We start from the raw sequence: 12,060 nt of genomic DNA, 5'->3' as shown, positions 1-12,060 counted from the left end.
CCGTCACACAGAGTGGGGGGGTGGTCCCGTCACACAGAGTGGGGGGGTGGTCCCGTCACACAGAGTGGGGGGGTGGTCCCGTCACACAGAGTGGGGGGGTGGTCCCGTCACACAGAGTGGGGGGGTGGTCCCGTCACACAGAGTGGGGGGGTGGTCCCGTCACACAGAGTGGGGGGGTGGTCCCGTCACACAGAGTGGGGGGGTCCCGTCACACAGAGTGGGGGGGTGGTCCCGTCACACAGAGTGGGGGGGTGGTCCCGTCACACAGAGTGGGGGGGTGGTCCCGTCACACAGAGTGGGGGCGTGGTCCCGTCACACAGAGTGGGGGGGTCCCGTCACACAGAGTGGGGGGGTCCCGTCACACAGAGTGGGGGGGTCCCGTCACACAGAGTGGGGGGGTCCCGTCACACAGAGTGGGGGGGTGGTCCCGTCACACAGAGTGGGGGGGTCCCGTCACACAGAGTGGGGGGGTCCCGTCACACAGAGTGGGGGGGTGGTCCCGTCACACAGAGTGGGGGGGTGGTCCCGTCACACAGAGTGGGGGGGTGGTCCCGTCACACAGAGGGGGGGGGTGGTCCCGTCACACAGAGTGGGGGGGGGGTCCCGTCACACAGAGTGGGGGGGTCCCGTCACACAGAGTGGGGGGGTGGTCCCGTCACACAGAGTGGGGGGGTGGTCCCGTCACACAGAGTGGGGGGGTCCCGTCACACAGAGTGGGGGGGTGGTCCCGTCACACAGAGTGGGGTGGTCCCGTCACACAGACTGAACCTTGGACCATGCGGAGAAACAAGAAGAAGTTGCCTTCCTGTGGGAGATTTTAATGCACGGAACAGCCCGAGGTGCTTCGTGGAGGGGAGTCGGACACCGTACATCCCCCGCACCCCCCCCCCCGGCGAGCCTCACCGCCCGGCTCGGTGCAGTTCGCCGCCACTTACCGAACGTGCTCATCTCGTCCTCGGTGCCATCCAGCCTGCCCCCGGGGGTCAGACGCAGGTAGTACCCGAGCTGGCAGTACAGGCGGGTGACGATGCCCTTTAGCTGGGGATCTGCAAGAGACAGAAAGATAGAAAGAACTTGCATTTATATAGCGCCTTTCACCACCTCAGGACGTCCCAAAGCGCATTATGGCCAACGAGGTACTCTTTTTTTGAAGTGTAGTCACTGTTGTAATGTAGGAGACGCAGCAGCCAATTTGCGCACAGCAAGATCCCACAAACAGCGATGCGATAATGACCAGATAGTTTTTTTTTAAGTGTTATTGGTTGAGGGATAAATATTGGAGAACCCCCCCCCAGCTTGTCTTCGAACAGTGGCCGTTCACCTGAGAGGGCAGACGGGGCCTCGGTTTAACGTCCCATCCGAAAGTCGGCATCTCCGCGTGTGCCCCCGCAAGGCAAAGGCCGCCCCCTGCCTATAGTTTCCAGACGTACCCGACGCAACGGAAGATGGTCGTGGTTGTTGGAGGCCAATCATCTCAGCCCCAGGACATCACTGCAGGAGTTCCTCAGGGCAGTGTCCTAGGCCCAACCATCTTCAGCTGCTTCATCAGTGACCTTCCCTCCGTCATGAGGTCAGGAATGATAATTGCACAGTGTTCAGCTCCATTCACTGCTCTTCCGGTAATGAATCAGCCCGTGCCCCCCCTACAGCAAGACCGAGACAACATCCAGACTCAGGCTGACAAGTGGTAGGTAAACACTGGCTGGAGAGTCTCGAACTAGGGGGCACAGTCTCGGGATAAGGGGTCGGCCATTTAGGACTGAGATGAGGGGGGATTTCTTCACTCAGGGGGTTGTGAATCTTTGGAATTCTCTACCCCAGAGGGCTGTGGATGCTCAGTCGTATTCAAGACTGAGATCGATAGATTTCTGGACTCAAAACGAATCAAGGGAAAGTGGAGTTGAGGTCGAAGATCAGCCATGATCTTATTGAATGGCGGAGGAGGCTTGAGGGGCCGTATGGCCTACTCCTGCTCCTATTTCTTATGTTTTTATAACATTCATGCCATGTAGAGTGCCAGGCAATGACCATCTCCAACTAGAGAAAGCCCAGCCATCTCCCCTTGGCCATCAACAGCACCACCATCAACACCTTGAAGATCGCCATTAACCAGAAGCTCGACTGGACCAATCATATCGACACCAGGGCAGAGGCTGGGTACTCTGCTCATCTCCTGACCCCCTGACCCCCTCAGAGCCTCTCCACCTTCCGCAAGGCTCAAGCCAGGATCGTGAATGGAACACTCACCTGGATGGGTGCAGTTGGAACGATGCTTAACAAGCTCGACAACACGATCCAAGGCAGAGCAGGTCACTTGATCTGTGCCCCTGCCCCTGGACTCAGTATCCACTCTCCCCACCACCGTGGCCGCAGTGCGTCCGATCTACAGGATGCGCCGCAGCAACTCGCCAGGGTTACTCCGAAAGCACCTCCCTCCCCTGTGACCTCCACAACCTAGAAGGACAAGGGCAGCAACCTCGTGGGAACACCAAATCATGGAGTTCATTCCTTCATCATTACATCGAATTACATAGAATTTACAGCACGGAAACAGGCCATTCGGCCCAACAGGTCTATGCCGGCGTTTATGCTCCACACGAGCCTCTTCCCTCCCTACTTCATCTCACCCTATCAGCATATCCTTCTATTCCTTTCTCCCTCATGTGTTTATCCAGCTTCCCCTTAAATGCTATTCACCTCAACCATTCCTTGTGGGAGCGAGTTCCACATTCTCACCACTCTCTGGGTAAAGAAGTTTCTCCTGAATTCCCCATTGGATTTATTAGTGACGATCTTACATTTATGGCCCCCTAGTTCTGGTCTCCCCCACAAGTGGAAACATCTTCTCTACGTCTACCCTATCAAACCCTTCATAATCTTAAAGACCTCGATCAGGTCACCCCTCAGTCTTCTCTTTTCTAGAGAAAAGAGCCTCATCCTGTTCGGTCTTTCCTGATTAGTTATAACCTCTCAGTTCTGGGATCATCCTTGTAAATCTTTTTTTGTACCTTCTCCAGTGCCTCTGTATCCTTTTTGTAGCATGGAGAGCAGAACTGCGCACGGTACTCCAAGTGTGGTCTAACCAACGTTCGATACAAGTTTAACATAACTTCTCATCCCAGTGTCAGTATCCTGGAACTCCCTACCTAACACCACTGTGGGGGCATCATCGCCACTTGGACTGCGGAGGTATAAGGAGAAGGCCCTCCACCACCTTCTCAGGGCAACTAGGGATGGGCAATAAATGCCGGCCTTGCCAGCAAAGAATTGCTGCCCCCTCACTCCCTCCCAATGCTGCCTTCACACACAGGATTCCTGACCGTCATCCGGTGACCCCTGCCAATGAACGCATGGACAGGATTAGGCTTGACCGTGCTGCCCCACGTAGTCGAATGCCCGGCCTACACTTGCTGTCTAGGCTCACACGAGAATAACAGCCACACCCTTAGGCAAGGTACAGGAGGGCGCCCAGCATTTGTGGATTTACACCCCAGTTAGAGATAGCAATCTCAAGGAGAAAGGGGGCAGGAAGGGAAGGAAAGTGGGAAGGGGATGGGGGTTGGGAAGGAGGAATTGTATTGTAGTCACTCCACATCCTGTATAAAGTGCAACCGGCAGAGGATCGGCAGTCCAGTCTTCACTGCCCGAAGGTGTCAGCCCCTCGCCTTGGGGTCAGAATGTCGTGGGTTCAAGTCCCACTCCAGAGCACGTAATCCAGGCCGACACTCCCAGCGTCAGTGCTGCACTGTCGGAGGCGCCGGCTTTCGGGTGAGACGTTAAACCGAGGGCCCCGTCTGCCCTTTCAGGCGGAGGGAAAAAGATCCCGTGGAACTATTCGAAAAAGGAAGCGGGGGAATTCTCCCCCGGGGGCCAATATTTATCCCTCAACCAACATCACCAAAAAAAAAACAGATGATCTGGGTCATTAACACATCGCTGTTTGCGGGATCTTGCTGTGCGCAAATCGGCTGCCGCGTTTCCCTACGTTACAACAGCGACTACACTTCAAAAAAAAAAGTACCTCGTTGGCCGTGAGGCGCTTTGGGACGTCCGGAGGTCGCTATATAAATGCAAGGTCCTTTCTTTTCTCTTTGCGACCTGATGTGTGAGGGCCCTGGGGGAGGAAGTGAAGGGCTGAAGAAATGACGCTGTGTTTCTTATTAATCAGACCAGCTGTGCATTTTGTGTGCCAAATCAGTAAAAGTGACTTCAGGTGGATCCAAAAGCTTTTACTGGGACAGCGAGCTGATTCATGGTGATCCCTGACAGCGCAGTACATCAGGCCAATGGATGGTGCAATATTAAGTACAGCGTTAGCCCTCAGCTCTTCCAAAAGGAGCTGATGGCTACAGTTAAGTATTTTACCACAATCTTTCTTCCATGTTGTATCGAGCCAGCTCGTTGTCTCAGGAGGGGCAGCGCCAGGCGGTGGGGTTGTTCTCCTCAGCGCCGAGGTTCCTGCCCAAATGCCAAGCCTCCCCTCTCCGCAGGTGGTCTGGTATCGGGTTGGGAGGGACGATGGGGCTTGAGCGGAGAGGCTGGAGAAACTGGGGCTCTTTTCATTAGAGCGGAGAGGTTAGGAGATCTGATGGAGGGGCTTCAACGTGACGTGGGGTTTTGAGAAAGTGAATCGGGGAAAAAGCTATTCTCACTGGTCGGTAACTAGACAACATCAATCGCCAACAGAAGGCAGGGAGAGGTCAGGAGAAATTATTTGACGCAGTGGGGGAAAGAGAATCCAAAAGAGCTTTTAAAAGGGAGGTGAGGGACAATTAAGAGGGTGTGAGGGAAAGGGGCTGAGGGGAGAGCTCTTTCAACGAGAGGGCACAGGGGAGATGGTTTTACCTCCAACCGAGAGGGCAGACGGGATCTCGGTTTCATGTCTCATCCATAAAGACGGCACCCTCCGACAGTGCAGCACTCCCTCAGTCGTGGGACTTGAATCTCCATTGCAGTTTGCCGCCTGTAAAATCCAGCCCTGGATCCACTCACCTCTGGGATCTGGGCCCAAATCCAGCCCTGTGCTCCATCCTCTCTGGAACCCGGGCCCAAATCCAATCCAGGCAGAAGGTGCTTTTACATTTGGCAGTGGTGTAGTTTGGATATTGGGAGAGTGATATTCGTACATTGCTAAAAACTGCCTTCTTTCCCCTGACGTCAGCCATGGATCCCAAGGAAATCAGGGTGCGCAGTCAGGCTAAGGGATCGTTCCTTATCAGCCCTCCCCGAAGGGTCTTCAGATAGAACGTGTCCCTGGCCATAATATGCTCGCGGCCAGGAAGAAAGACCAGAAAATTTAGCGCTGGTTTTCATCATGGGGGGCGATTTTGATAGAGGTGTTTCAAATGATGAAGGGATGGGAGAGGGTCGACAGAGACTGCTTCCGGTGGTTGAGGGGGTCTGGAATGAGAGGACACGGGTACAAGATAAACCCCGAGGGATTTGGGGCGAAGAGCAGGAGGTTTGTTTCACACAAAGTGTTGTGAGGTTGTGGAAGGCACTAGCAGAGTGAGTGATAGAATGGTTACAGCACAGAAGGAGGCCATTGGGCCCATCGAGCCCGTGCCGGCTCTTTGTAAGAGCAATCCAGTTAGCCCCATTCCCCCGCTCTTTCCCCGTAGCCCTGCAAATTTATTTCTCTTGAAGTATTTATCCAATTCCTTTTTGAAAGCCATGATTGAATCTGCTTCCACCGCCCTTTCAGGCAGTGCATTCCAGATCATAACTACTCGATGGATAAAAAAGTTTCTCCTCATCTCGCCTTTTTGCCAATCACCTTAAATCTGTGTCCTCTGGTTCTCGACCCTTCCGCCAATGGGGAACAGGTTCTCCTTATTTGCTCTATCAAAACCCTTCATGATTTTGAACACCTCTATCAAATCTCCTCCTAACCTTCTCTGCTCTAAGGAGAACAACCCCAGCTTCTCCAGTCTCTCCACATAACTGAAGTCCCTCATCCCTGGTACCATTCTAGTAAATTGTGATTGAAGCAATGTTTAAGACAAGGCTGATTAGATGGTTGAAGGAAAGAGGAGATAAAGGCATATGGGAACAGGGCGGGCTCGTGGGATTAGGACTACTGCTCGTGTGCAGGATAAACACCAACACAGAGTGCTTGGGCCGAGTGGCCTGTTTCCGTGTTGTTATTCTATGGGTGATGAGGGCTGGGCACCCTCCCAGTGAGCCGGGACAGCGAGTGTCGGCAGGACATTCAACCGTGAGGGGGGCTGAACCCCCTCAATGTGACTGGGACATTCGCCCCCCCCCCCTGTTGGAAGGGTCCCACGCACAGCACTTTCCAGGTAGAGGCCAAGAGTGGACAGCCTGGCTGGGAAGTCCGACACCCCGCCCACCCCCAACCCCACCCCAGCACGGGGGCACTGAGGCCCATCGGGGCATCCCAATTGGTAACCGAGCTCAGCTCAGCCAACCCAGCCCAGAACCCAGGTACCTCCCGATCTGTAGGTCTCAGTTAGACACTGAATTTACCAGTTAATCCATCTGGGGGGGGGGGGGGCGGGGGGTGCCTATCCTCTTACCCAGTGTTGGCGGAGTCAATTATTCGACCCTCCCTCACTTTGATATCACCTCCCTCCCCTCGTCCATAAATGATTCCCTCCCCCCTTTGTATAACTTTTTTTCTAATATTCATTCATGGGATGTGGGCGTCGTTGTCAAGGCCGGCATTTATTGCCCATCCCTAATTGCCCTTGAGAAGGCGGTGGTGAGCCGCCATCTTGAACCGCTGCAGTCCGTGTGGTGACGGTTCTCCCACAGTGCTGTTAGGAAGGGAGTTCCAGGATTTTGACCCAGCGACGATGAAGGAACGGCCGATATATTTCCAAGTCGGGATGGTGCGTGACTTGGAGGGGAACGTGCAGGTGGTGTTGTTCCCATGCGCCTGCTGCCCTTGTCCTTCTCGGTGGTGGAGGTCGCGGGTTTGGGAGGTGCTGTCGAAGAAGCCTTGGCGAGTTGCTGCAGTGCATCCTGTGGATGGTACACACTGCAGCCACTGTGCGCCGGTGGTGAAGGGAGTGAATGTTTAGGGTGGTGGATGGGGTGCCAATCAAGCGGGCTGCTTTGTCCTGGATGGTGTCGAGCTTCTTGAGTGTTGTTGGAGCTGCACTCATCCAAGCAAGTGGAGAGTATTCCATCACACTCCTGACTTGTGCCTTGTAGATGGTGGAAAGGCTTTGGGGAGTCAGGAGGTGAGTCACTTGCCGCAGAATACCCAGCCTCTGACCTGCTCTTGCAGCCACAGTATTTATATGCCTGGTCCAGTTAAGTTTCTAGTCAATGGTGACCCCCAGGATGTTGATGGTGGGGGATTCGGCGATGGTAATGCCATTGAATGTCAAGAGGAGATGGTTAGACTCTCTCTTGTTGGAGATGGTCATTGCCTGGCACTTGTCTGGCACGAATGTTATCTGAGGGGTCGCGAGTTGAGCTGAACACAGTGCAAACAACAGCCCCATTTCTGACCTTATGACGGAGGGAAGGTCATTGATGAAGCAGCTGAAGATGGTTGGGCCTCGGACACTGCCCTGAGGAAATCCTGAAGCGATGTTCTGGGGCTGAGATGATTGGCCTCCAACAACCACTACCATCTTGCTTTGCCCTAGGTTTGACTCCAGCTACTGGAGAGTTTTCCCCCTGATCCCCACTGACTTCAGGTTTACTCGGGCTCCTTGGTGCCACACTCGGTCAAATGCTGCCTTGGTGTCAAGGGCAGTCACCCTCACCTCACCCCCAGAATTCAGCTCTTTTGTCCATGTTTGGACCAAGGCTGTAATGAGGTCTGGAGCCGAGTGGTCCTGGCGGAACCCAAACTGAGCATCGGTGAGCAGGTTATTGGTGAGTAAGTGCCGCTTGATAGCACTGTTGACGACACCTTCCATCACTTTGCTGATGATCAGGAGGAGGCTGATAGGACGGTAATTGGCCGGATTGGATTTGTCCTGCTTTTCGTGGACAGGACATATCTGGGCAATTTTCCACATTGTCGGGTAGATGCCTCTCTCGCCAGACTGTAAACCACCGAGCTCCCTCTCCCCTCCCAAACTTCTGGTGGGTCTGTCCTGCCGGTGGGACGGGGCTTACCCAGGAATGGCGATGGAGGAGCCTGGGGCTTTGGCTGACGGATAGGATTCTGCGGAGTACGACTATATCAGGCTGTTGCTTGGCCAGTCCATGGGACAGCTCTCCGTAACTTTGGCACCAGTCCCCAGATGTTAGTGAGGAGGACTTTGCAAGGTTGAATGGGCTGGGTGTATCTTGGCCGTGTCCTATTACAACGTCTAGGTCACAGCCGAGTGGTCCAATGCTGTCGGATAGTAAACGTGTTAAGTCTGCTCGGCATTATACTTGCATCTCTCTCTCTCTCTCTCTCTCGCTCTGAAACACTTACAAATCTCCTCAACCAGCACCCGATCCTATTAAAGTTTCATTACCCCTGTGGAGTGGTGCTTTTAAACCTGCTTTTACAGGCTTGATAAATTGCCAACTACCTCCGAAATGTGAGGATTCAATTAGCTACATATTAATTAGTGACCATTACGTAATGCAGTGCTGGCGCTAACTCAAGTGATCAATAGCACAGACTGTCGGGCAGTGCTGGAGCCATTCATCAGAATCGCAGCAGAACCACATCACAGATTCACATGGGGGAGGGGAGAGGGACTGAGACGAGCCCGCATGCTTTTTTTGCGGAGGTGGGGGGGTAGATGTTGAAATTAACGAACAGCACGGGTTAGATACGGAGTAAAGCTCCCTCTACACTGTCCCATCAAACACTCCCAGGGCAGGTACAGCACGGGTTAGATACAGAGTAAAGCTCCCTCTACACTGTCCCATCAAACACTCCCAGGGCAGGTACAACACGGGTTAGATACAGAGTAAAGCTCCCTCTACACTGTCCCATCAAACACTCCCAGGGCAGGTACAGCACGGGTTAGATACAGAGTAAAGCTCCCTCTACACTGTCACATCAAACACTCCCAGGGCAGGTACAGCACGGGTTAGATACAGAGTAAAGCTCCCTCTACACTGTCACATCAAACACTCCCAGGGCAGGTACAGCACGGGTTAGATACAGAGTAAAGCTCCCTCTACACTGTCCCATCAAACACTCCCAGGGCAGGTACAGCACGGGTTAGATACAGAGTAAAGCTCCCTCTACACTGTCCCATCAAACACTCCCAGGGCAGGTACAGCACGGGTTAGATATAGAGTAAAGCTCCCTCTACACTGTCCCATCAAACACTCCCAGGGCAGGTACAGCACGGGTTAGATACAGAGTAAAGCTCCCTCTACACTGTCCCATCAAACACTCCCAGGGCAGGTACAACACGGGTTAGATACAGAGTAAAGCTCCCTCTACACTGTCCCATCAAACACTCCCAGGGCAGGTACAGCACGGGTTAGATACAGAGTAAAGCTCCCTCTACACTGTCACATCAAACACTCCCAGGGCAGGTACAGCACGGGTTAGATACAGAGTAAAGCTCCCTCTACACTGTCACATCAAACACTCCCAGGGCAGGTACAGCACGGGTTAGATACAGAGTAAAGCTCCCTCTACACTGTCCCATCAAACACTCCCAGGGCAGGTACAGCACGGGTTAGATACAGAGTAAAGCTCCCTCTACACTGTCCCATCAAACACTCCCAGGGCAGGTACAGCACGGGTTAGATATAGAGTAAAGCTCCCTCTACACTGCCCCAAAGACAGTGTGAGAAGCACCCCTCCTAGTGTCAGTTTGGCTCGGTTGGTAGCACTCCCGCCTCGGAGTCAGAAGGTCGTGGGTTTGAGTCCCACTCCACAGACCTGAGCACAAAATCCAGACTGACACTCCCAGTGCCAGTACTGAGGGAGTGCTGCACTGTCAGAAGTGCCGTCTTTCTGATGAGACGTTAAACCGAGGTCTTGTGTGCCCCTCTCAGGTGGACGTAAAAGATCACACGGCCACTATTCCAACAAGAGCAGGGGAGTTCTCCCCGGTGTCCTGGGCCAACATTTATCCCTCAACCAACACCTAAAAACAGATGAGCTGGTCATTTATCACATTGCCGTTTGTGGGATCTTGCTGTGCGCAAATTGGCTGCCGCGTTTCCTACATTACAACAATGACTACACTTCAAAAGTCTTTTGTGACAGCCTGAGGTCGTGAAAGGTGCTATATAAATGCAAGTCTTTCGTTTTTTTGTGTGGGACTGAAGGATGGGGGCGTCAAACCCCCCCCCCCCTCCCCCCAATGTGGGCACTCTGGAGAAGTAAATCAGGGAACGAGGGGCTAGGGGTCGAGGGTCAGGGGTCACTGTACAAGCACCATCCTTTGAATCATTGTGAAAGTAACTGAAAATAAGCGGGGGAGATGATCGAGTGTTCAGAATGGGTCAGACTCCCAGTTAGATTATCGATCACGCTGGTCAGTGCCAGCACTTCATTACGTAATGGTCTCTAATTAATATGTAACTAATTGAATCCACACATTTAAGAGGTAATTGGCAATGGATCATTCATCACTCCTGTAAAAGCTTTTTTAAGAGCACAACATTGCGAGGGTAATGAAACTTTAATAGGTTGAGACAATCTGACAAGGGTTTGCTACAGAATAGGGAAATGTTTATTACAGACTCGGCCCACTGTTACACTGCAGGCTGTGGGAGACTGTGCTCTGAGCAGCTGCAGTCCATTGTCCATATCAGCGGCAGTGAGGGACCCCCACTCCCAGAGACCCCCAACAGTGGGTGTCAGTCCCATGATAGTGAGGGACCCCCACTCCCAGAGATCCCCATCAGTGGGTGACTGTACTGTGATAGTGAGGGACTCGCACTCTCAGAGACCCCCATCAGTGGGTGACTGTACTGTGATAGTGAGGGACCCCCACTCCCAGAGACCCCCAACAGTGGGTGACAGTCCCGTGATAGTGAGGGACCCCCACTCCCAGAGACCCCAACAGTGGGTGACTGTACTGTGATAGTGAGGGACTCGCACTCTCAGAGACCCCCATCAGTGGGTGACTGTACTGTGATAGTGAGGGACCCCCACTCCCAGAGACCCCCAACAGTGGGTGACAGTCCCGTGATAGTGAGGGACCCCCACTCCCAGAGACCCCCAACAGTGGGTGACAGTCCCGTGATAGTGAGGGACCCCCACTCCCAGAGACCCCAACAGTGGGTGACTGTACTGTGATAGTGAGGGACCCCCACTCCCAGAGACCCCCAACAGTGGGTGACAGTCCCGTGATAGTGAGGGACCCCCACTCCCAGAGACCCCCAACACTGTGTGACAGTCCCGTGATAGTGAGGGACTCGCATTCTCAGAGACCCCCATCAATGGGTGACTGTACTGCGATTGTGAGGGGCTCCCACTCCCAGAGACCCCCAACAATGCGGTGACAGTCCCGTGATAGTGAGGGGCTCGCACTCCCAGAGACCCCCAGTAGTGGGTGACAGTCCCGTGATAGTGAGGAGTTCGCACTCCCAGAGACCCCCAACAGTGGGTGACAGTCCCGTGATAGTGAGGGGCTCGCCCTCCCAGAGACCCCCAACAGTGGGTGACTGTACTGTGATAGTGAGGGACTCGCCCTCCCAGAGACCCCCAACAGTGGGTGACAGTCCTGTGATAGTGAGGGACACGCACTCCCAGAGACCCCGAACAGTGGGCGACAGTCCCGTGATAGTGAGGGGCTCACACTCCCAGAGACCCCCATCAGTGGGTGACAGTCCCGTGATAGTGAGGGGCTCACACTCCCAGAGACCCCCATCAGTGGGTGACAGTCCCGTGATAGTGAGGGACCCCCAATCCCAGAGACCCCGAACAGTGGGTGACAGTCCCGTGATAGTGAGGGGCTCGCACACCCAGAGACCCCGAACAGTGGGCGACAGTCCCGTGATAGTGAGGGACCCCCAATCCCAGAGACCCCGAACAGTGGGCGACAGTCCCGTGATAGTGAGGGACTCACACTCCCAGAGACCCCCATCAGTGGGTGATGATCCTGTGATGGTGAAAGACCAGCGAGGAACGGACCATTTTTCTCACTCTACAATCTTCCTGCC

General features: G+C 54.0%; 1 protein-coding gene across 1 annotated transcript in view; it reads right to left on the bottom strand.

Annotated features, from left to right (window-relative positions):
• The window catches only part of LOC137302307 (fibroblast growth factor 11-like), an 87,969-nt gene that overhangs the window by 10,463 nt on the left and 65,446 nt on the right, over positions 1-12,060 (bottom strand). Inside the window, exon 2 of the mRNA XM_067971947.1 lies at positions 936-1,046. Coding sequence (XP_067828048.1) covers positions 936-1,046 — 111 coding nt within the window. The remainder of the gene's footprint in view (positions 1-935; positions 1,047-12,060) is intronic.

This window comes from Heptranchias perlo, chromosome 35, assembly GCF_035084215.1.
Source record: "Heptranchias perlo isolate sHepPer1 chromosome 35, sHepPer1.hap1, whole genome shotgun sequence".
Taxonomy (NCBI): Eukaryota; Metazoa; Chordata; class Chondrichthyes; order Hexanchiformes; family Hexanchidae; genus Heptranchias; species Heptranchias perlo.
This window is presented reverse-complemented; position numbering and strand designations above follow the sequence as displayed.